Source organism: Prionailurus bengalensis, chromosome D1 (genome assembly GCF_016509475.1).
Source record: "Prionailurus bengalensis isolate Pbe53 chromosome D1, Fcat_Pben_1.1_paternal_pri, whole genome shotgun sequence".
Lineage (NCBI taxonomy): Eukaryota > Metazoa > Chordata > Mammalia > Carnivora > Felidae > Prionailurus > Prionailurus bengalensis.
The window spans coordinates 59,740,806-59,766,753 of record NC_057346.1 but is presented as its reverse complement, the minus strand read 5'-3'; the positions used below and the strand labels follow the sequence as shown (position 1 = coordinate 59,766,753).

The 25,948-nt window shown below is 44.5% G+C and overlaps 1 protein-coding gene and 1 pseudogene across 7 annotated transcripts in view; one reads left to right on the top strand and one right to left on the bottom strand.

Annotated features, from left to right (window-relative positions):
• NUMA1 (nuclear mitotic apparatus protein 1) overlaps positions 1 to 25,948 on the bottom strand; it is a 72,752-nt gene that overhangs the window by 23,262 nt on the left and 23,542 nt on the right. For 2 of the 7 annotated variants that reach the window (XM_043580337.1, XM_043580342.1), the window contains exons 1-3: positions 16,983 to 17,165; positions 11,204 to 11,277; positions 4,676 to 4,761 (exon numbers count right to left, since the gene is read on the bottom strand). In XM_043580337.1, the coding sequence (XP_043436272.1) occupies positions 4,676 to 4,761; positions 11,204 to 11,245 (128 nt within the window). In that variant the 5' untranslated portion in view covers positions 11,246 to 11,277; positions 16,983 to 17,165. Of the gene's footprint in view, positions 1 to 4,675; positions 4,762 to 11,203; positions 11,278 to 16,982; positions 17,168 to 17,472; positions 17,654 to 17,817; positions 17,966 to 25,948 lie in introns of those variants that run through there. The other 5 variants (XM_043580339.1, XM_043580340.1, XM_043580341.1 and 2 more) reach the window with 4 other exon arrangements.
• On the top strand, positions 9,314 to 10,722 carry LOC122482870 (annotated as a pseudogene).

The following is a 25,948-nucleotide window of genomic DNA, read 5'->3' as shown; positions in this document are numbered from 1 at the left end:
TTGCCTCAGCACAGAGCAGTAATTTCCCTAAGTGTACTCCATTAGATAAAAAACAAAGAGGGTTCTCAGGTTAAATGTTTGAGAAACGCTGGGTTAAACCAAACCGAGCATTTTCTAAAGAAAAGGATATAACGTGAATTATTTCCTAAACCTGTCTGACCACAAAACCTCTTTTTCCCCCCACTAAGCCCCTAGGATAAGTAAAGTTACATGGAATATGCTTTAAACATGCTGGACCTGGAACAATCCAGCCCATCCTTTAAAAGTGAGTTCAGGGGCGCCTGGGTGGCTCAGTCAGTTAAGCGTCCAACTTCAGCTCAGGTTATGATCCCGTGGTTTGTGGGTTTGAGTCCTGCTTTGGGCTCTCTGCTGACAGCTCAGAGCCTGGAGCCTGCTTCAGATCCTAGGTCTCCCTCTCTCTCTGACCCTCACTTGCATGCTCTCTCAAAAGTAAACATTAGAAAAATTTTTTTTAAAAAGTGAGTCCAAGTCTTATCCACAACCACTACCAGTCATGACTCCTTCCTCCCCCTCAGGACTTTCTGCAGCACTGATTGATACAACAGCATCACTTACAAATGACCCCTCTAACTGTGTGACCTGAAAGCTAGGGTACAGGAGGTACTCTGTACATATGGGTTGACTAACAGATGAAGGATGCTTTATAACAGGAAGAGGAGAGGTCAAGGTCAGTAACACAAATGTCAGAGCTTTAGGTTTTCTGGCAAAATGACTCTACTACACTTTGCTAGTCAAGTCTCACAGGTATCAGAGATGGGACAGCCTTTTTGCTTCAGGCTATTCCCACACAGAACAGAAAGGGAAACTTGATAGAGGGGCTGATGTCAATGTATTTTCCCAGAGAGAAGGCCAAGTGGCCAAAGAACAAGACCTGTTCAAGCCCCACAGCTGCTATCTGCCACCAACCCTGCCATCCTCCACGGCCTTCCCTGGAGAACCAGCATCTGATTTAGGTTAGCAACAGTAGCATCATCCACAATGAAAAAGCCAGAACACGTTCACCAAGAACACATCTGTCTTCCCAAAGGAAGTTGATTTGCACTGGCCTGGATCCGAGATGGAGATTAGGGTTAACGTGGAATTTCAACAGCCCCTCCCCTCCACCGCGCACGCGCGCACACATGCACGCGCATGTATTTGTGTTCTCTCTCCCTCCTCTCTTACCCTCCCTACACCTTCACTTCTCCTAGTCTAAGGCTCAGGCAGTGCATTAGAAGACAACTTGGAAAATGTGCATCTTGAATTTATAACCCTCCCAGTGAAAATTTCCCACCAGGTTACCAAGCTACAGTTGCTAAACCAAGGATACACATGCTTACCTCTTGGACATTTCTACTGCTCTTGTCATTAAGCCAAGGAAATTGATCTCCTCAAAAACAAATGCTCCTTGATCTATTTTTTCCCCAAGATTTTATTTTTTTAAGTAATCTCTACCCCCAAAGTGGGACTCAAACTCATGACCCCGAAATCAAGAGTTGCATGTTCCAATGACTGAGCCAACCAAGCATCTCACCTTGATCTATTCTTAAGTCAAAAACAAAAACAAAAACAAACACACATACCAAAAACCATGCTACACCCTACTGTACTTTTACAACACAAAGAGCATCACACCTGGCTGCCCATATTTTCATGAGATTAAAATTAAATAGTAGGCTTAGGTATCGTCAGCCTAATGATTTTACCAGCCACTGATGTTAACTGTGTAGATCTACCACTTCATTAGGGTTTGAAAGATAATTCCTTTCACTAAGAACTGCAAAAGGCTATATTACTCGGCAATCAAAAAGAATGAAATCTTGCCATGTGCAACTACGTGGATGGAACCGGAAGGTATTATGCTAAGTGAAATTAGTCAGAGAAAGGCAAATATCATATGACTTCACTCATATGAGGACTTTAAGAGACAAAACAGAAGAACATAAGGGAAGGGAAACAAAAATAATATAAAAACAGAGAGGGAGACAAAACAGAAGAGACTCATGGAGAACAAACAGGGTTACTGGAGGGGTTGTGGGAGGGGGAATGGGATAAATAGGTAAGGGGCACTAAGGAATCTACTCCTAAAATCATTGTTGCACTATATGCTAACTAATTTGGATGTAAATTAAAAAAAATAAAATTTAAATTAAAAAAAAAAAAGAATTGCAAAATGCTAACTTATAGGTGGTACATAATTCTCCTATGAAGAATTTGTGCAAAAACAAGAAAACAACAACAAAAAACCCTTCAGCTAATCAAGCTTGGATCTAATTACCAGTTTACAGGCAACAAGGTTGGGTTGGGGGTGGAGGTGGCAGGGGTGGGGGAGGGGAGCGACGGCGGGGAGAACAAGTTGAGCAGTACCATGATACAATTAATAAAATCAAGGGATGCCTGGGTGGCTCAACTGGTTAAGTGTCCGACTTCGTCTCAGGCCAGGATTGTGGTTTGTGGGTTCGAACCCCACATCGGGCTCTGTGCTGACAGCTCAGAGCCTGGAGCCTGCTTTGGTTTCTCTGTCTCCCTCCCTCCCTCCCCTCCCCTGCTCGCTCGCTCTCTCCCTCCCTCAAAAATAAACATTAAAAAAATTTTTTTAGGGGTGCCTGGGTGGCTCAGTCAGTTAAGTGTCCGACTTCAGCTCAGGTCATGATCTTACAGTTCATGAGCTCGAGTCCTGTGTCAGGCTCTGTGTTGATAGCTCAGAGCCTAGAGCCTGCTTCAGATTTTGTGTCTCCCTGTCTCTGGGCCTCCCCCGCTAATTTTCTCTCTCTCTCAAAAATAATAAGCATTAAAAAATTTTAATTTTTTTAATAAAAAATAAAATAAAATCCAGAACTTAGGAAATTCTACAGGATCCGGGAAGAAAAAAAATAGGGTAGGTATGGAGTTAGAAATGAGTAGGAAACAAGACTGGTGGGAGGAGATGAGTCCCTGATCAAAGTTCTTCAATGCCAAGGCTGGAGATTTTAGATTTCAACCTTCTGGCAATAAAGAGTCCATCCCTGAGGTCCACCAGCTGTGGGGCACCACCATGAGAGAAGGACTGGAGGAAGAAGGTTCCTGAGGTCACATGAACAGGAATGCCCTGGGAATAAGCACAGATTAGAGCAGAACCAAGCCACGAGGGCCAGGTATCCAGAGTGAGGCAGAGGCAGAGATGTGAGAAGTCTTCTAAAGGACAAAATGAGAGGAAGATGACCTAGTAGAATCACTGCCAAGGAGAGGGAGGAATTCGAGATGATGTTGAAAGGTCCTGACTGGGTAACTGGGAAAGAAAATGGTACTGTCTGTATCAAAGTAAGAAAATAGTGACCTCTTTCAGAGGCACTAAAGCAGGTGCTAGTTAGAGCCACAGGGACTTTAAAAAAACCTTGTAAGACATCCCACCACCAACATACACTTCAAAAAACACACTCAAAAAATTAAAACCAAAAACCATTCTTGCTGAATCCATCTGTTCTAGGCTACTCAGCCCCACTAGACTTCGGTGATGAACAGTATCAACTACATTTTTGTTCACTTACTCAACAAACATTAATCAAAACCGAATCAATGTACTGTCCCAAGCTAGGCACAGAGGAACTCAAGGTGAATCAGATCCAGCCCCTGCCTCTGACAAGCTCAGTTCTGCCTCCTTTCCCTATGAAGGGGTAGCCAAACTGCTTCACAGAGATACTGAAGCCCCCACCCCAGTTCTTACCTGCTACGTGTGGAACAAGAACACTCTCAGTCAACACTTCAGACTATCCCTGACCTGGGGGCTGTCTACCGTGCTTTCCTTTGAAAAGGGATGGTCCTCTCTGTCCCCTCAATTCTCTACATTATGGCTGACCTCTACTTCTGCCCACAGCACAAAGATGTGAAAAAAGGTCAGTTTTGCCCTAATTTCTGAAGGCTTGATGACAGACGAAAAAGAATGAACTATATGAGCCTTAAAAAATGACCGTAGGTTACAGCTTGACCCTTGTAACTTGTAGGTTACATCTTTGCTTGGTTCCAGAGAGGGAAGATATAAGGGGGAGGCCCACTCCGCTGATTTCCCAGATAACTGAGACGTTCAAAGACAGATGTTAAAAAAAAAAAGCTCACTAGAATCCTGGCTAGGGGACAACAAGCAGCTTATCAAATGCTAATCGACCTCACAAAGCAAGTTAATGAGGCAGGCAAAACCCCCAGAAAAGCTCTAATGGTTTAGAAAGGGGCAGATCTGTGGCACACTAACAAGTTAGAGATAAGATTTCTAGGTGCTACTTATTTCCCTTAAGTGCAAGAGCTTCCCCTTTCTTCCTCCTGGCCTTACAGGTTGCCAGGAGGGCTTGTGAGGTAAGGACAGGCCAGAGCCACGAGAAGGTATGGAAGACTCTCACTGAGACAAGAGGACAGGGAGGCCCAGAGCAGACTCTTGAAATCCTGTGAAAGCACAGAGACCTGCAGGCTCTCCTGTGCAAGAGTGAGGAAGCCATGGGATGGGACCAGAGCGAAACCTCTTCCCATAGAGAGAGAGAGTGACTAGGCAATGAGCTCAGTGTGCTCCTGCCTTGGGGCCCCACGCTGGCAATCCTGCCCATGCTTTCTGGTCACAGCTGTCGGCAAGGAAAGGGAGTAAATGTGGTCCCCAGCCCAACATTCAGCCTCACGTGGGAGGCTGGAGAGGGGTGTGGTGTATACTCACATGCCGTCAATGATCTTGAGGAAGACACTGCAGTCCTGGAGCTGCAGCACGGCCTCCACGGGGCTGGCTACATGCAGACTGTTCACCTGTGAAACAAAGGGGAGAGCCTGGTGACCCACTGCGAGTGTGAGGAGCACTGCGTTGGCCGTGCTCCCCAGATGCCGACAATGAGCCTGCTCACAGTGGGTGCCCACAGCTGCAGGCCGCAGGCGCGAAGAACAGCTGGTCCTCGGAGCTTGCACTTCAGCGGAGAGAAGCTGCTGCAGCCACGTGCCCAGTAACAGCCACCTGCATGCAGCCTCAGACCCCCTTCCTCTGGCTTCAACTAAATGAGAGCCAAAATTCTCTGAAGATGCTCCAGCACTAGGGATATAATTTAACTATAACTAGGCATAAAATGGCTCTGGAAAAACACACAAGAAACTGTCCTGTACTACCACTGCCTCTAGGGACAGGGGAGTCAGAAGCGGGTTAAAAGAAAAGTTTTTTGTATTATTGCTCTTTGTATCTCTTGAATATTTACATTATAACCCTCCATACCTCAAATTTTCACATTATAGCCCTTTCTATCTCGTGGACTTTGAAATATCTATTCAAAACTTACATTAAATACTACGTATGTTTTATATACTATCACGCAGATACAAAATTTTGCTAATGCATTTTTTAAAAATTTAACGTTGGGGCACCTGGGTGGCTCAGTCGATTAAGTGTCCGACTTCAGCTCAGGTCATGATCTCGTGGTTTGTGAGTTCGAGCCCTGCATCGGGCTCTGTGCAACAGCTCAGAGCCTAGAGCCTGCTTCGGATTCTGTGTCTCCCTCTCTCCCTGCCCCTCCCCCCCATTCATACTCTGTCTCTCAAAAATGAATAAATGTTAAAAATTTTTTTTTAATAATAAAATTTATTTAATGTTTATTTATTTGGGGGCGGGGGGGGGGGTGGTTGGAGGCAGAGAGAGACAGACAGACACAGAATCCGAAGCAGGCTCCAGGCTCTGAGCTGTCAGCACCAAGCCCGATGCGGGGCTCGAACTCAGGAACCGTGAGATCATGACCTGAGCTGAAGTCAGATGCTTAACCGACTGAGCCACCCAGGTACCCCTGTTATTTACACATTTTAAAAATCCTTCCCAGACATAAACCTTTGGCTGACACAGGGAGAAATGATGAGAGAACAAGATAACAAAGAAAAAATAAGGGAGGAAAAGAAGAGCTGGGAACCCCAGAGAGAAACTTGGCAATCCTGATTCAACTGCCTTTTTCTCTTCTTTGCCTTTAGGCAGGCATCCACCTAAATCAGTCTTTACAACCAGGAAACTCACCAGCAGTCAGTCACCTGCGAATGAGTCAGGTACACAGGTTATTCAACAAGCATATACAGTCAACTTCTCCAGGAAAACCTCAGAAATTCCAAAGGCATCAAGTTCAGAAGAAGCCTGGGCTGAACTTCACCTTTGTTACTACCAGAGGAACAAAGGGTTTGCTAAGTCAGTCAATCACACATGCAAGACTGAGGTAAGAAGGGAACTTAGGCTGCTTATTAACAAGGTATTTTTAAGAACTTCAGCACAGTGGTTATTATGTGCAATGAGTAGTTTCTGTTTACAAGTGTGCTCTTTAAAAGGTACTGGGCTATGGGGCGCCTGGCTGGCTCCATTGGAAGCACATGCTACTCTTGATCTCAGGGTCGTGAGTTCGAGCCCCACAATGGGTGTAGAGATTACTAGATAATCTGACAGAAAGAAAGGTAGATAAATGAAGAAATGAATGAACTGGTACTGGGATGAGAGCTCCCAGATAAAGATTTTGGGTGCAGGTCTTCCACGAACTTGCCAGGAACCTTTGTTATCAACTTATCTCTCCGTACCTACTTTCTCACTTGCCCAATGGATGGAATTCCTACACTGTTTGCTGTTTACTTTAGAGGACTGGTGTGCGTTCAAATGGAATTATGGGTGCAAAAATATGTAACAAAATACAAGTGCTAAATGCAAAGCACTATTATTATTAATAATATTAAAATAATGAAGTAGATGTAGCAAAACTTTTACTTCTCAGTAGTTAAACAGGCTGACTGCACTAGAGAATCAAGAGTATTAAATAAAAAGAAACAGTAACTCAGCCACAGAAATGATACTATTTATTCAGTTAAATATTTTTATGTTAAAAACAACTTTTAGGGGCACCAGGGTGGCTCAGTCGGTGAAGTGTCTGACTTTGGCTCAGGTCATGATCTCACGGTTCATGGGTTCCAGCCCCGAGTCAAGCTCTGTGCTGAGAGCTCAGAGCCTGTAGCCTGCTTCAGCATCTGTGTCTCCCTCTCTCTGCCCCTCCCCCGCTCATGCTCTGTCTCTCTCTCTCAAAAATAAACATTAAAAAAATTTTTTAAATGTATGTTTAAAAATAAAAGGCAGGGGGGCACCTGGGTGGCTCAGTCAGCTAAGTGTCCAACTCTTGGTTTTGGCTCAGGTCATGAACTTGCACTTTGTGAGTTTGAGTCCCGCATCAGGTACTGTGCTGACAATGCAGAACCTGCTTGGAATTCTCTCTCTGCCCCTTCCCCACTCTCTCTCAAAATAAATAAACTTAAAAATATAAACAACTTCTAGGGGCTCCTAGGTGGCTCAGTCAGTTAAGCATCCGACTTCAGATCAAATCATGACCTCATAGTTTATGAGTTTGAGCCCCACATCGGGTTCTGTGTTGACAGCTCAGAGTCTGGAGCTTGCTTCAGATGTGGTATCTCCCTCTCTCTCTGCCCCTCCCCTGCTCATGCTCTGTCTCTCTCTCAAAAATAAATATAAAAAAAAGTTTTAAAAAAACAACTTCTAGATGGATCTAAATTAAAATAGGCTAAAAGTTAAGGGGGGAAAAAAAGAGTAGAACATAAAATATGACCTCTTTGAAGCCTTAAAGACAATACATTTATACCATCTTGTCACGCTTGACCTAATTAGTCAGGAAAGGCGAGTGTAAATTTTCGAAGATTTTGAAGAAGATTTGAAGGACCAGGCCAAGGTCCTTTTCCATCAGCTAAAAATGAAGAGAGTGCCAAGACTTAAGCACCCAAAACAGCCTCCTTTTAATACCTGTAATCTAAGAAAAACATTCAAGGACTGTGTCACTAACAAGACTGAAAAATCACACCAGTTAGCGGATTTAAAGTCACTTAAGGAATCTGGATTCATCCCACACCAATTAAGTAAGAATCCAGCAACAGTTTCTTTCATGGATATAAAAATGTATTTTCTTCCTGTGCATTATTTTGCTCTCAAATGAGAAATTGTTGGAAAGCTGAGGAAGTGAAGCAGCTCACTAGTCTGGTTCAAAACACAAGAGTGAGGGCCGAGTTCACTAAACAATAAACAACCCAAGAGCTGCCTGTAAGGTTTTCAGAGTTACTTAAGGTTGTTGAATCTTAAAAAGTTCCCTATTCCCTATAACAGTTTATTCATGGTAACTTCTGGGTAGGGAACAATTTCAAGATACACTTCAAGCAAACTATAAATTCATTTTGACACAATAAAATAAATTACTGAAACCCTGGCGGGGAGGGAACCCACTCATTCTAGTATTTTAATCCATGCATTTTTAGTGTTTTGAAGTATTTCCTTCTAGTCTTTTTTCCTATGTTGTTTTTTGCTAAACCACAACTATAATTGTCACATGTGTGTGTTCTATGCCACTCTTCCCCCTAATGTAACAAGTATTATTTGATGCTGCTACAGTATCATAAAATCCACTTTAGCTGCCTTTTGTGTGTGTATGTATGTGTGTGTGCATATATATGTATTTTTATATTTATTTATTTATTTATTTTTGAGAGAGAGAGAGAGAGAGAGAGAGAATGAATGAATGAATCCCGGGAGGAGTGGGGGGAGGAGGTTGTTGAGAGAGAGAAGAGGGGCTCACCTAAGGTGGTGTTTTGTGTTCACCCAAAGTAGGGCTTGGGCTCAAGAACCAGGATATCACGACCTGAGCCAAAGTCAGATGCTTAACAAAATGACCCACCAAGATGCCCCAATCTTTTGTTTAAATTGAAAATTTCTATGTAACTATATATTAATAATTTTAATGCATGTTCATTCTGACTCTTGAAAAAAGTACGCAAGTATCTGCTGTTAAATAAGACTAACCCTATGTCTGTTCTCTGTAATGATAGTACTCACCATAAAACCAAACATAGGACCTAAATAAATAAACTGATGAACTTAAAACAATGTGGCTAGGGGCATCTGGGTGGCTCTTGGTTAAGCATCGGATTTTGGCTCAGGTCATGACCTCACGGTTGGTGGGTTCAAGCCTCATGTCAGGCACTGTGCTGACAGCTTGGAGCCTAGAGCCTGCTTCAGATTCTGTCTCCCTCTCTTTCTGTCCCTCCCCTGTTCACCTTCTGCCTCTCTCTCTCTCAAAAACAAACATTAAAAAAAAATAAAAATAAAAAAATAAAAGAATGTGGCTGAAGGATCCCCCAATATTCAGTTTATCTGCTGAACTAGAGACATAGCTCACAACCAGCCCCTTCCTAGGGATGAGGGGCGGAAAAGGAAGAGACAATGTTTCTAACATAGATATAAAACACTGAGCTCTTCTCTTCTCCGCTACCGCCATTGTGCCGTGTGGTGCGGTTTCTCAGTATGTCTTCTCACAAGACTTCCAGGATCAAGCGATTCCTGGCCAAGAAACAAAAGCAGAATCGTCCCATTCTCCAGTGGATTCGGATAAAAACTGGTAATAAAATCTGATACAACTCCAAGAGGCAGCTCTGGAGAAGAACGACGCTGGGTCTACAAGGGATCATACATGAGATGGCACACACTTATGCCGCCTCAAAGTCGTATGTTCCTATTCCATTACATCCTACTCCATCACCTCCCCACTACCTGAACAGCAGATCTGTTTTATCAAGGAAATGACTTTTCTCTGTCATTATGCTTCTGCACCAGTAGGTTGGTTCAGTAATAAACATGAGACCTTTTGATTGAAAAATAAACTGAAATGTAATGGAAATAGAAAATAAGTAAACTATAAATATAAAAATACCCATTTTAAACTGTACAACTAAAATTCACATTTACTTCAGAAACTGAAGACTAAGAATGTACGTTTTGTTTTTTTTTTTTTTTCTTTTTAAAGTAGGCTTCACACCCAGCGCAGAGCCCAACATGGGGCTTGAACTCATGACCCTAGATCAAGACCTGAGCAGACATCAAGAGTCAGACACTAACCGACTAAGCCACTCAGGCACCCTTGTACATCCTGTATATTAAACACATTTCTTGAGGGGCGCCTGGGTGGCGCAGTCGGTTAAGCGTCCGACTTCAGCCAGGTCACGATCTCGCGATCTCGCGGTCCGTGAGTTCGAGCCCCGCGTCGGGCTCTGGGCTGATGGCTCAGAGCCTGGAGCCTGTTTCCGATTCTGTGTCTCCCTCTCTCTCTGCCCCTCCCCCGTTCATGCTCTGTCTCTCTCTGTCCCAAAAATAAATAAAAAAACGTTGAAAAAAAAAATTAAAAAAAAAAAAAATAAACACATTTCTTGACTAGAGATTTACAGCAATTAAAGACAATGTCTTATTAAGCCCACCCTACTTGGAAATTAAAAATTCATGTCCTTCAAACTATTCTGTAATTTTTCTGATTGGCTTTTCACTTGGCCCTAATTGATCAGTAGTCAGGGTGACTACTAAAATACCCTGTACCATATAGCATGCCCTGGCAATATTTTAAGTATCAAGAATTATTATTTATTCAGATACTGTGCTTAATGCTTTTTACAAACATTATTTCATTGTCCTCATAATAACTCTATGATGTATTTTTATTTCAATTTAAAAAATATGGTGCTGAGAGGCTAAGTAACTTGCCCTGGGTCATGCACACAGGTGAGAGTGCTGATTCTATCAGGCTGTCTGACTCCAAGGTCCATGCTTGTCATCACTACACTCTGTGGCCTCCTCTGTTTCTCTGTACCTTTATGTTCCCAGTGCTCGGTATTACTCCTTCATTTGCCATTGTTTGTCTTGGACAAATGTATGAAAAGATCTAGCACAAGGATTTAAGTAATCAAGAAGGCAACAGGAAAACAGTGGAAACAGACAGAAGCATGGTAAAGAAAGCAAGGAGAACCTTGCCCTACAATAAAAGGCCTTTCAAGACCAAAGTCCCTGCATGTTACTGAAGTTCAGCATAAACGCTTCTAGTTAGGAAAATGCACAGGAAGCAAATGAAGATGGGTCTCTATGCCGTGCTGCAGCCAACCGTCCCATGAGAAAAGAAATTTATACTTCTCCTAAGAGGTATACAGAAGCTTAGAAGATAATACTCTTCTAAGCCACACAAGCAGAGTTATGGACCATTGTCAGCAGCAACATCACCAGGGATAATAAAAGTTAAAAACTAAGGAGAAAGGCAAAGGAAAACTGTTATTAATCTGGAGATGAGAAGACGTTACATAGCCCTGGTTCCCTCTCGCACCCCTCCAAACTTTCTGGGAAAATTCTCAACAAAAAGAGAGGAAGACTACTCACCCAAGAGAGAAGTGCCGCTGCCCGGGTGGCATGGAGTGTCATCTTGGTGACACCAAACAGTCACCCCAATGCACCTGAAAACCAAAAGAAGAGCAGTTAATTATATCAGATATCCATGATGAACGATGAAGGGGGAAGTGGTTCAATTTACTGGCTCTTAATATTTAAATAAATCTCTCTTCACACAGCACTTAAATCTACCAAGGCACCATGGGAATTTTGAGAAAGAAGCTCAAAGTACACATTAAAATTACTATAGGGGCGCCTGGGTGGCTCAGTCAGTTGAGCGTCCGACTTCAGCTCAGGTCATGGTCTCACAGCTCATGGGTTTGAGCCCCATGTCAGGCTCTGTGCCGACAGCTCAGGGCCTGGAGCCTGCTTTGGATTCTGTGTCTCCCTTTCTCTCTGCCCCTCTCCCACTCGTGCTTTCTCTCTCAAAAATAAATAAACATTAAAAAAATTTTTAAAAATAATAAAATAAAATAACATAACATAACATAACTATAAAACTTCGGGCGCCTGGGTGGCTCAGTCAGTTAGGTATCCAACTTAGGCTCAGGTCATGATCTCATGGTTTGTGGGTTCGAGCACCACATCGGGCTCTGTACTGACAGCTCCGAGCCTGGAGCCTGCTTCAGATTCTGTGTCTCCCTCTCTCTCTGCCCCTCCCCCACCCATGCTCTGTCTCTCTCTCAAAAATAAACAAACACCAAAAAAAATTTTTTAATAAAATAAAATTACTGTAAAACTTGTAACAGTAAAGAATCCTGCATTTAATTCAATGTCCACAAGCTCTACATGCAATCTTTCTGTTCCACAGAAAATATAACATTCAAGGCTTTTCTTCAACCCTCCTCTTTGGGACATGGTGCCCTTAAAACATAGAACATGGGTGCCTGAGTGGCTCAGTCAGTTAAGCATCCGACTTCAGGTCATGATCTCACAGCTCATGAGTTTGAGCTCTGCACTGGGTTCTGTACTGACAGCTCACAGCCTTGGAGCCTGCTTCGGATTCTATCCCTCTCTCTCTGCCCCTCCTATCCTCGAGCTCTCTCTCTCTCAAAAATAAACATTTAAAAAATAAAAAAATAAAACATACAATAAACATGGCTTTTCAGACAGGCATGGGTCTGAATGGTGATCCCATGTGACCTTGGTCTTGTGACCTTGGACAAGTAGCGTAAGTTCTTTCAGTCTCAGTTTCCTCTCTACAAAACGGGAATCACAAACACTTCCCTGGGTTACTGTGATGCTTCAAGACTAAGCAGATAACGCAAATAGCATAGTGCCTGGTATATGGTAGGTATACAATACACAATCACTAATCTTAAGCAGAAAGGTTGATTTCTGGCTCATTCTGCAGGTATCCAAATTCTACGTAACAAGTCCTTAAAGGGAAAACTCTCCAAATTCTGGATTTGTATATCTCCCACAGAAATGTCAAAGACATGGCTCAAATGAGGGACTGGATGATGCCACATCCAATTCTGGCAGAGATCTCACAGGACATTTAATGAAGGATTAGGTACCTGTCCTGGCATTCCTGCTTCCAATTTCCCTTCCCATTGAGAATCAGCCAACTGCCTGCCAACCTGCCCAAGAGACCACATACCTGGTGACTAAATATTCCTCAACATCTCCCAGGAGCTCCCAGAATTCCCACAAATCGTGGGGGCAATCAGTCCCACCACCCACCTCCTGTCACAGGTACTCAGTCTGTCACTATTCCAAGAAGAACAAGAGTGGTTAAGAGTCACATCACCCGTAACTTTCCCCACATATTAGTATCCCCTAAGGTGTGGGTTCTTTGAAAACAACATTTGCTAGGCACCTTCTGTGTTCAATGTGTTGGGACTCCATTCTTGTCCATAAGGTGCCCACTGTCTAGCAGGGGAAAGATATACATAAATCTGATGGTAATCCACTCCCTATCATTTCTTATTCCTTCCTGTGCAAGTGTATAGTGCTTATCAAACAAGCAAAAAGGTTATTTTCTTGCTCCATACATATGTTCATCCTGTGCTGGAAGACACATGGGAAATGGGAGACAATGACATGGCCCCTACCTCTGAGGAGCTTACAACAGGATGAGGAATGATATTAAACATACACGAAGCATTAAAATATTGAAAATAATTAAATGCTAAATATAACTGTTAATTATAATTAAGTGCTTCCTGACCCCACAAAAGCCAATAATACCCACCTGTAATACCAACATCACAGACTTGGAAATGAGCCAATTCACCTGGGCTTTGGTAAGACCCAAGTGAAGTGGTAAAGGGAACTCTCAGGAGGGCAAAGAAGCTAAAGGGCCTAAATGTTCTTCAGTCTTGCTTGATTTTCATCCAGCATGGCCTATCCATCAGCACTGAATGCCTAGCACCCTGGGGCAAAGCAAGGATGAAGACAGATGGTCTCAACTATTGCACCACAAAAAGACTCTTCTAGTGCTTGGCCAGCCTAAAGTTAGAGGGACCATGCTTGGTCCTGGTGAAGGCAGCAATGGCCATGTTCTATTGGGGCTTCTTAAAAAAAAAAAAAAAAAAAAAGTCTAAGCTATTTAGGAACAAGGGAAATGAGGCCCAGATCACCTCCCCCTCATCCCCACTGTTGCCTCTAGACCTGCTGTCTGGAGAGGTCCAAAATTTCGGTCAGAAATTTTATTTGCAACCGGAGGTATATCTTGCCCCCTCTGAGAGATTCCACAGCTGTGCTGCTAAAAATGACCTGAGGTTTAACCAACCTCTTCCCTTCATCTTAGAGGCAAAACATACAACCCTTATGTCCTCCTTGGGGGAGCCTGTCTAAAACTAGTTCCACTGCTCAGGAAAACTGGTGTCAAGGCCAAATGCCTTCTTCTGGGCTCCCCAGGCAAGGAAACAGGAAGAATCCAATACTCAACATGAGGCACTCCAGAATGACTTTGTCACCTCAAAGCCCATAAAGAAGCACTTTTCCAGAGACAGGACACTGAGGTGGGAGCTGTTAGGACAGACAGCCACTCATTTCTCTGGTTAACGAATGACTGAAGCCAGTGGCATGGCTAGTCTTCGGATTGGGACTATAGCTTTAAGCAGGCCTTGGCTTAGAACCCGAGGGCTCCCAGCCAAAGCACCATCCTCCCCACCCTCCCCCTGAAATCTGAGGCAAGCCCCACCCAGAAGACTGGGTGATGGTCATGGTGATGGAAAAACAGATCCCCGCATTGTAGCTCAAAACCATTTCACAAAAGGATCTGAGATCCACCCAATGTGATCAGGTACGACCCACCCACAATCCCCAAATAACAAACAAACCAAGGCTTCTCAAGGCACCTTCAGAGTTCCCACCTACCCATTTATGTGAAAAGAAGTACCCTCAGAATCTCAAACAGAGACTTCACAGACCTGATAAGGTGCCCTCTCTTCCCTGAGTTCAAGAAGGAACCACGACACAAGACACAGAAGAAGCTACCTTATAAACTTATGGCCTTGCATCCTCTTTACATTTTCAAAACCGATATAATGTAAATTCCTACATCAGGACCAAGCCCCACATTTACAGGAATCCCTCTGTTTCTAGAAAAGATATATCAGGACAAGGAAAAGGACACTCAAAGACGCATAGCCACCTGGCCTGTACCCTCTCTGGGTCTTAAAGAGTTAAAACCTAGCCATGGTTTCCTACCAGGACTGAAGCTAATGCAAACCACCTGCTCAGATGCAAGGACCAAGACCAGAGGGTCATGTTGCTAAGCTCTGGGGTCTGTTCAAGAAAAGTTTCAGTTCCAAGGGTTTAACCAAGTGATAGGTCAAATGCCAGAGGGTCTGAGTTGTGTTGTGGCAGCACTGCTCTCCTTACCCCAACCCCCCCCCCCCCCAGCTCCTTTTGAGACCATCTTTAACTCACTTACTGCCTGCCAGAACACCAGCCCTACCTCAAGATAACACCAAAGTGAAATTTGGTCCCAGAAAACTACAAAATTGTACTGATCACAAGCCCTTGCCTCCACTGAAAGCTCATTCTCTTAGGTGATAGCTCCCACTCCCAGAATTTCCTGGCCCAAATCCCACACAAACTCCCACCTCAAGGCATCCTTTCCCAAGCCCCACCCCCTCTCTATCCCTGATTTCCAAAGGCTCACAGGCTCAGAGCTCACAAGGGAAATGTCTGAGTGCACGTGGGTGGCTCAGTCGGTTAAGCATCCAACTCTTGGTCTCAGCTCAGGTCCTTGATCTCAGGGTCTTGAGTTCAAGTCCTGCACTGGGATCCACACTATGTGTGGAGCCTATTTTAAAAAAAATAAGGACACCTGGGTAGCTCAACTGGTTAGGCTCTTCATTCCAGCTCAGGTCATAATCTCAAGGTTTGTGAGTTTGAGCCCCACATGGGGCTCAGAGCTGACTGACTGTGGGGAGCCTGCCTGGAATTCTCTATCTCTGCCCTTCCCACCACCCCGCCCCCCACCCCCTGCTCTCTTTCTCAAAAATAATAAACATTTATTTAAAACAAAACAAAATGCCTGTCCTATCTATAAGCCCATGTTCAATGGCAAGATTTGCCACTACTTACTCTGACAGCCTGCCTGCCTGCAGCCATAAAAATTCCATGCTCTGTACACCTTTCTAAGAGATATCCCACCATCGAATAACCCCCACATCCAAAGAGTAAACACCCTGATCTTGAGGGAGGTCCTCCTCCTCTAACTCTGGGAGGAATAGGTCAGGAGGCACCGGCAAGCAAGCACCCAGACCTCACCTGGTAGGTTACCCCAGAGAGGGCCAGCAAAGGCCAAGCTATGTCACTATCAACTAATTCATCATAAAGAACAGAATAGGAAATATCTTGCTGGTGCATCTCTTGGCCTGGAGGACGTAAAAGGCTTAAGGACTAGTGGCTCCAAGAGCAGCCCAGGTGGAAAAAATACAATCCTTTTCAACTCCTGTGGTGTCCAGGATAGGCTGTCCTGTCTAACTCCACAGGGTTTCTCTGCATTCCTGAGATCAGGGCAAACCAGCTTGCTGGGTATATTTCCTGGGTCCCCTAAAAGGGACTCACTCTGGACTCAGGCCTCCCCCTCTTCACACAGACCAACCCTTCTATGTAGCCTAGAATTTGGCCCAGAGCTCTGGTGAGGAACAAGAGAAGGAATGCAAGGGAAACCAAGATTTCCCTGGTTTCTTCAAAAGTGGCTTACTGATATCTGCCCCTCCCCCCACCTCCATGCTCTGCAACGTCCAGATCAGAAGGATGTGGGCAAAAGGGTTGCCATCACGAAGCAGACCTGGGGCCTATAGCCATATACTGCACATACACACCCAAGCCCCCTTCAGCAGTTCATCAGCACCTGCCCCCACTGCTGTATTCACACACCCTGGTCGCTACCCGCGGCCAAAATGAACCTTTTTCACTCCCCACCACTGCGTACACACCCAGGCCTCACTCAGGAACGGAGAAGCTCTCTTGAGCTGTCTCTACAGCTCAATGTGCAGGCGCACGCTTTCCCCCTCTTAACAAAAACACGCTGACATCTATCTACGCGAGGGGGAAAGAAAGCAACCCTTTGCTCTCAAAGGCGCCAACTCCCGGATGTTGGCAAGCTCTGCTCCCAGCGCCTGTTTCTGAGTGTTTACTTGCGCTCCCTCTCCTCTCCCTCCCCTTTAAGGATGGCGCAGGAAAGCGGAGGGGGGGGGGGGGACTCCACCGCACCCCCTCGTCCATGTTTGAACAAAAACCCAGAGAAAGAGGGAGGGAGAAAAAGTCTCAGTGCAGGGGAGGGGGAGGGGGGGGGCCTTACCAGACTCCCAAAGCCAAACGTATCTACAGGTTTTAATCCGCCATTAGCATTTAAATCTTGAAAGGAGAGGAGGAAGGGGGGGCTAGTGGAAAGTAACCCCACACACAAAAGAAAAGTTGTTGGTTTTCTTCTCAGTCAGCCTGGCAGGAGCGATCTTCCTGGCTGACAGCCAGAAGTGCGTCACAGCCAGGAGTCTGCTTTCTTTAAAGGCACAGCAAGCTTCCGTGATCTGGGAGTACAGCGAAAGCAGGGAACTCTCGGGAAGGGGGGGGGAGGGGCGCCAGTCGGGGGCAAGGAGAGGAGGGGCGCACTGGAGAGGAGGGGCCGCGAAGGCTAGGCCCACGAACGAAAGACTAGGACGCACGGGAGGGGGGAGGGGGGTGCAGGAGCCAGCAGACAAAAAAATCCTGAACGGCAACAGTGGCAAGAGCCAAGGCAAACTGTGGCATAAATACACAAAACACATCTCACAGTGGCCTGCCTGACAAACCTGGTATCACCCGGACACTCCCCCTTCGCTCTCTTAACACAGCAGTGACAGCCTGTCCATCTCTCTGGCCAGCGACGGACTGCCCTGATGATTAGCTCAGCCCCTGCCTGGCGGCGCGCGGGGCAGGGAGGAAGAGCCGGGAACAGAGGCTTTGGAGGGGGAGCAGGACACAGGCCCTTTCACGCGGGGCTGCTTCCTGCCGGCTCCAGGGCGGGGCGGCTGTGTCTTTAAGCACACACATGCCGCTCACACACAAAGCGCCGGCCTCCTTTCGCGAGCGCCGCCTGCCCTGGGACAAGGCCACCCCCCAAGCCCATTCCCAGAGGGAATCTCTCCAGCCCGTACCTTCTGCGTGGCAAGGCCAGGACTCCGCTCTCTGCCCGCTCCTCCCCCTCGGCCACCCAAACAAGAAGCCCAGGCAGATTGTGGCCTTGGAGTGCAGGCCTGCGCGGTCCTGTCCGGGTGGCTGCGTGCTATTGTCGACTGTGGAATGGCCGCCAAAATCCCAGCTGTGCTGCCAGAACCTAATCCCCTGTTCCGCTGAGCATTTGTGGGGAGGGGCCGAGGGGCCAAGGCACGGGACCTAGTACGGCAGGCACTGGCTGGAGCCCCTTCACAGTTACAGGCACTGGGACCCATGGGCAGAGCCTACAGGCTCTGCCTCTCCTCCATGGCGGGTAAGAAAAGATGTCGGACTCTTAGAAAACAAAACCACAGCATTTCCACCCACTGAACAGTGACTCTCACCAAGACTCCAAGAGAAACTCACCAGGCAGTTATGAGGACACCGCCCCCCCCATCTTTTATTTAGACCAAAAATATTAAGCACCTACTATGTGCAAGGCACTGCTATAGGACATTGAGGGCGTATACAAATATGAATTAAACCCAGCCTCTACACTGATCTAGGTTATAATTACACAGAAAATAAGAATGTGCCTTGAAAATTATATTTCAAGACAGTATGTGCTAACTCCCACAAAAGAATATAAAAATTCTAAAAAGAGTAGGTAAAAAGACTAAGAAAACGAAGTGATATTTCAATTTGGATCTTGTAACAGGTAGGTAAAATTTCCCCAGACAGAAGTAGATAGAGGAGGGTGGGGGGAAGGAAGAGCAGAGAGGACTTGTGGAAGTAGTCTGGGAACAGACTTAAAGGGTGAGGTGGGGTCAGAATTAAAGAATCTTGAACTTGAAACCAAGAAACTGAATAAAGATGTGAATGTTTATTTTTAACACAGAGATGTGATACGATGAGAACTGAACTTTCAGAAATGATTCTGGTATATAAAAGAATGAAGCTAACAGCAGGGAGGCAGGTCAGAGGCTACCACAACAGGAGACAGGTGATAAGGCCACAAAAGAGGGTAAAATGAGGGAAAATGGAAAGAAGAGGAATGAGACACTGCAGAGACAGGATGAAGACAAGGCAACGGTTGGAAGCAGAGAGAGAAACTGTAAAGGAGAGAAAAGTGTGAGGGATGACTGGGAGGACAGCAAGGCCATCTATAGATTTAAGTGGGGGAGATGACACAAATCATGTAAGAAGAGAGAAAACAAGGTATAGTAAATAGCTACTGCTTACTGAGTGCATACTATGTGCCACACACCCACTGTTCCACTGGCCTAATGTGTATTAACTCATTCATCTGAAAACTCCTGGTGAAGCAGATACTGTTACCACTCAACTCTACAGATGAGACTGAGCCACAGAGATGAAATAATTGGCCCAAGATCACATGCCTAGCGAATAGCAGAACTCTATACCGCTTGCTGCTGTAGGACCCTGGCAGGTAACCTCTGAGCCTCCATATCCCTATTTATAAAACAAAAATAAAGATACCTATTTTACAACAAAAATATACATGAAAAAAAATCTACTTTACAAAGGTTATAATGAGAATTAATTCAATAACATCTATAAGATGCCCCACACACTGGCTAGCACATAAGGCACAAGGTGGTGCATAACAAAGGTTAATTCCAGCTGGGCACTTTGGCACCTTGTAACCAAGATGGCCATGCAGAAGTTGGCTCTTTGTCAGGGAAGCTAGTAAGGGTGCTCCTCCCTGGAGTGGGAGCATGGATCCTTAGGATGCCTGCTTTCCTTCCATCAGTCTGCCTCTCTGGATTTTACTTTAAGGTCCAGCTCAAATGTCAACACCTCAAATATTCCTTAACAGGTATCAGTGATTATCTTAAGGAGGAGTCAGACTATGAGGAACTTTCTACACTGTATGTTTCTTTCATATTTGAACTTATTTTTAATAAACATGTATTCCATTGGTAATCAGAAAAACGTGTCTACCTTCTGCATTTGCTACTTGTACTGCCTTAACCGTAGACGCATGGAAGTCTTATCCTCACATCTAGAATGTAAACTCCTCAAGAGCGTAACTAGTTCCATCTCTCTATGATCCCCCACAGTATCTAGCACACTAGGGGTCCATGTTATCTATCCCACTGAAATACATCTGGATGATAGCTTTCCAAATTTAACCTTCTCAGCACCAGAGAATGACTGTGGTGAGTGGTGGGGGTCAGACCAAGGCTCACTGCTGCAGAGACTCCCATCACCCTGCTTCTCCCAGTCCTGTAACTTATTCCCACAGGATCGCTCGCAGTCTGTGGTTGGCAATTGCTATTGGTAGAAAGGAAAGTTCTTATTCAAAGAAGGACCAGGAAAGCCAAACCAAAGCAAAATCCAAAGCTTTTATAGAAAAGCCAAGTGGCAAACATAATTTAATAACTGGCACAATCAACACTCCAGAATGTATGAGGTGAAAATAGGAGGCAGGCCTGCTAAAACTGTCCTGGCCACATGTGGCACTGTGCTAACCCGAAGCTCCCTAGCACACTGAAGAGTTGATACTGTGTCTCAAAAGAATACAAGAGATTCTCACCCCCCCTCCCACTCCACAGCTCTAAACTCCAGGCAACAGCTTCCAGCTGTGCAGCCTCAGAGGGCTGAACTCTCCTCTGGAACCTCTCCACCAAAATTGCCAAGCTTCCGGGCCTGCTCTTCAGGACAGCCCAAGGAGCTGGGCCAGTTTCTCCAGCCTCTCCCTCCCCCACCACAGTGCTGCCACTCCCCTCCTGTGTCCCCACCCTCCTCCTGGCCTAGCCAGGCGACAGGCAGGCCATATGGCTCCTGCCTGATTCCACAGCCCCTGTTCAGTGTCTTCAAAAGACCAAGATAGAAATGGTAAAACCATTTTTAAAAGAAAGGAGAGAGGAAGGAAGAAAAATGATACATGGCTAACACAAGATTCAGGAGAGCATTCAGGTAGAGGTTGGTGATGGGTATGGAGCACACAGGATGTTTCAAAGGGTCCAGTAATATCACATCTCCTGAGCTGGGTGGCAGGTGCATTGGTGTTTTATTATTTTTGTTTAAAATGTAAACGTTACAGTTTTTAATGTATATTACCATTTTAAAAAGCTTAAAGGAAAGACCGCAAGAGAGCAATTCCCCTGAGATGACCCAGGGTAGGGTGGCTCTAATACAAACAATTCACCTGACATCCATGGCCCTCCATGACCTGGACCCAGTTTTACCTTCTACTAGAGTTACTTATGCCCTTACCCAAACGCTCCACGCTGCCAGACTGGTCTTCTCACTGTCCTCTGAAGTCCCTCTGAACCTCCTATCTCAACCTTCTAGCCTGGAAGAGAAGCCTTCACTGTAGGAAGCCATAGGCCAGGGTCCAATGAGAGCCTCTCAGTCCCTTCAGGCCCTCTCACTAGGAAAGTTGGCAAGGGCAAATGCTCTTATAGATCCACTGCCCTATGTAATGCCTTCTAGTCTTTCCTCTGCCACTTGATGTCCTAGCATAATAAATACCTAAAGACTATCATTATTGTTTTTGCTGTTACTGTTGTAATTAATAGCTAACACTTAATGAGCACTTAGTATGCACCAGGCACAATGCTAAACACTTCCCTGCTTTATTTTGCTTAATCCTCACAATAACCCAATGACACAATAACAAATACTATGATTACCCATCTCTATTTTACAGAAAAGTAAACTGAGAAAGATTAAATAACTTGCCTAAGGTCACACAGTTGGTAGGTGTCGGAGCCAAAATTTGAGTCCAAATGGGTTTCTCCAGAGCCCGTCCTCTTACATGGTCATCTCATCTAGTTCTCTCAACAATCTATAAGGTAGGTTTTATTTCTTTTTTTTTTTTTTAATTTTTTTTTTCAACGTTTATTTTATTTTTGGGACAGAGAGAGACAGAGCATGAACGGGGGAGGGGCAGAGAGAGAGGGAGACACAGACTCGGAAACAGGCTCCAGGCTCCGAGCCATCAGCCCAGAGCCCGACGCGGGGCTCGAACTCACGGACCGCGAGATCGCGAGATCGCGACCTAGCTGAAGTCGGACGCTTAACCGACTGCGCCACCCAGGCGCCCCAGGTAGGTTTTATTTCTATCTTAAAGATGAAGAAATCTGAGTCTTAGGAATTAAGTGACTTAGTCACATAAGTAGCAAATTGTCTCTGTGGTCTCTACATTATTCTCCAATGCTCTTAAATAAACAATCATTGAATGAATAAATAAAAGCTAGTACATAGCACATTCTCAGAGGCTCCAAGAAGCCTTGTGCCTCTATAACTCCTCATAAAAATCAACTCTTTGATCAAAACAATCAAACTTCTAACTTTAGTATTTTTTAATGTTTTTATTTTTGAGAGCGTGCACACGCGTGTGCACACACACTCATGTGCACACACACTCATGTGGGAGGGAGGGGCAGAGTGAGAGAGACACAGAATCCGAAGCAGGCTCCAGGCTCCTCTCTGCCAGCACAGAGCCGAACGCAGAGCTCAAACTCACAGACCACAAGATCATGACCTGAGCCAAAGTCGGACACTTAACTGACTGAGCCACCCAGGCACCCCTCAAAGCAATTCTAATCTTAAAAGTAACCACTAAAGAGCTTTTTTCTGAAGATACAAGAGCTTTACAAACATTAAAGGACCAAAACTACTCTGAAGAGGCAAGAATTTTCTATTGGGAGGGATGTTGGACATATCTCTAGGGTGAGAAGCCACGGAGAAAGAAGGCTGGAGGAAGCACCGTTGGCTGGAGGGAAGGACTGCTGTTTCAGAACCCTGACCTCGAGCTTATTTACCAAGCCTCACCCTCCCTCTCCAGAGGGTAGTGCTGAGTAATGAAGCAGTGTTGGTAAGCCTGTAACTTCCAGAGAAAAGCAGAGGGCAAATCAAAACCCGGAGAGGATTCATTATAACATCCAAGAGGCCCTATTTGGTTCTCCCTGAAGAAGGACTTTTCTACAAAACACCTAAGAACCTGTTCACCCTGTTTCATTGTCACAGAGGAGTAAACGGATCTGTCCCTACAGGCAACATATCTAGCACAATGTTTGTGCACAAACACAGAACTGATGATGAGAAAGCTAAGAGAAACGGAAGGAGGAACAGTTTCAACGTAAAGACTTGCAACTACTCCTGGAAACAGCCACACCAGTGGTAAAAACAGACTAGATTTGGTATTGGAAGCCCCTGGAGGTTAAGTTCCCAATAGACTACCTACTAAATTTATGACTTTAGGACAGTCACTGCCCTAGCTTGGGTCTCAATAAAAGAAGGTTATTGGTATTAGATAGATCATATCTAAAGCACTCTAAAAATTTCCCATGATTCTTTCTGCAGGACACCATTCTCAACAAGAACAACAACAAAAATCTTTGTAACAGAACTAATCTCAGAATCTGCTCAAAACTTCACCAGTTAGGGCTTCCTTTGCAAAAAAAAAAAAAAAAAAAAAGCAAATCCCCCAGAAACAAGCATTTTGTTTTTTACCCTACTGGGTCCCACCCCAAAGGAAGGCACATGTGGGTGCTTTACTAATTCAGATGACAGAAGGTGGTCCTTGGAAACTGGTAGCACCAATTTTGCATGGGGCACAAGCTGATTGGAGCTATACTCAAGGTATTTACAAGGTTTTGTAAATAAAAGTCACAGACAAAAGTGCAATTTATAATTACATTGGTCTAGAACGCCTAAATAAAAACAGCTTTCTATACTTGGTCAACAAATCACAGAATCTCAAAGTTGACAGACCTTAAAGGTCATCTAGTCCCAACCTACATTCATAGTGGAATACATGTGACAACTCTGCTGAAGATTTGCTATCTCCTGCCTGAGACAGAAATTTTACAACCTATTTGTATGTCTGAGCAAGGTCTGCTGATTTGACACAACTTATGATTTCAGCTGGAGAATAAGGATTCTGCCCAGGATCTGGTTTAAAATAGGCTTTAAGTAACTAAAAAACTCAGATGACACCTCTCTCTTCTCCCCTCCTCCCCCTCTCCTCCCACCCCCTCTGCTTTATCTTCCATGTCTCCACCTCCTACACAGCACTGAATCCCGTCTCTCTGGTTCCAAATCTACTTCTCCTATCACACCAGGATGCCTTTAATATCCAAAGAAATGAACAAACACAAATATTAGTAAGGGCTGGATTTCTAAATAGGATGCTAGATTGCCTCAAAAACCAAACTTCTTAATATGCTCCTAGTAAGTAAAATAAACGGGAATGGTGTCTAACGTGGCCATGATTTAAAAACAACAACAACAACAACAAACCTAACATTTTAACAGACTTTAAAAATGTAAGGAAGGCTATGTCTCACATCTTAATTAATCCGCCCCTGAAAAACCCTAAGAAACAAACAGGTTTATTCCAATTTTAGAGAATAGAAGAAAATACCTGCTTCAACGTCAACCTGCAAGGTTGCAGAGCCAGAACTCAAGTCTTCTAAAACCAGGGCTCTCTCCAGCACACCTCAACTACAACTTATACTTTTCTTATCAGTATAATCCTTAAGGTGTACAAAGCACTTACACATTCCTTGATCAAATGGTTTCTGCTACAACTAACTCATGGTATGGGCAAGTCTTAGGTGTCATTTTCTCCATTTTTAAAGATGCTAAGTAACTTGAACATCATTAGATAAAACAACATCCCCATGAATCTGGCATCATTGTGAAGGATGAGAGTTCCTCACCAGCAATTTTCCTAAAACTGAAATCCTCCCTCCACTTTATGACCAAATTTTTAAAACAAACAAAAACAACAAAACAAAAAAATATTATTTGCAATACAAATTCTTCAAAATATATAAGATGGGTTACTCCCTATTTGGGACTAATGAAATTTAATCAGGGACATTCAACCATAACCATGAAATAAACACCTGTAAATACTGTGTTGGAGACTCAAACATGAACTAGACAGGTTTACAATCCTGTGGAGAAAGAAACATACCTATAACTCACCTTAATACAAGGTGAAAGGACACAGACTTGGACAGTGCCAACAGGAAGGTGAGAGAACACTGGGAAGTCTAGACTTCTAGGGGACACACCAGAAAGGCAGTGTCCTGAGCAGAAGGCTTACTTGTGTGCACGTTTTCAAAAGATGAATCTGGCATAACATTGAGTCCAGGGGCAGAACAGTGAGGTAGCAATTGCAGCAGCAGAGATAAAAGTGCTGCTGCCAGGGCAGGGGCAGCAGGAATGAAAAAGAATGGTGTTACTTGAAGGGCACTGTAAGGGTAGACCCAGAGCTCTTAGGAACACAGGTGTGGGAAGGAAAAGACCTAGGATTCCTGTTTCACTGAAAAGGTATCAGAACAGGAACACAGAAGTTACTGTTTTAGAGGACATGTGACGGCCCGACTCGGGATGGATGATTAGAAAAGTTTTACCAAGGAAGTAACATTTAAGCCCAGTACTTAAAGTATGAGTAGGATGAGTAGGGTTTCACCCAAAGAGAAGAAAAAAAGAGCATTCTAGGCAGAGAGAACAGCATGTGCAAAGACAGAGCTTATTACATTTGAGCAATGGCATGAGGTTTTAGGAAGGTGTAGCAGATGAGGATAAGTGGTACTAAACTGTGAGGCACTTACATCATACTAAGGAATTCAGATTTTATCCTGTAGGTGATAGGAAACGATCAAGGTTTGTAAAGAGACAGAGTAAATGGGAGTAACAGATCAGATCTATGTTTCACTCTGTATGACATACAAGCTAGAATTGTAAGAAACAAGAGGAAGGCAACATAGCACAGTAACTAAGAGCATGGGGTCTAGAGTTAGACTGCCTAATTAAAATCCTGGCTCCAGAGCTTATTAGCTGTGCAACCTTAGGCAGGTTATTTAACCTCTCTGTGTCCCGTTTCCCCATCTGTAAAATAGGAATAGTGATAGTACTTTCCTAGAGGGTCATTGTAAGGAATTAAGACAATACTTGTAAAGCGCTTAGCACAACACCTAGCACAGAGAATGCTAGCTGCTATTAGAGTCTGAAAATCCATTACTAGAAAGTTCTATCTGCATATGGTTTAGCGTTGTCCACACTCTTCCTTCTACCCAAAGCTTTCTTTTCCTGCCTCTTCATCTAGTTAATTCTAACTTATCCTTCGTATTTCAGCTCAAATGT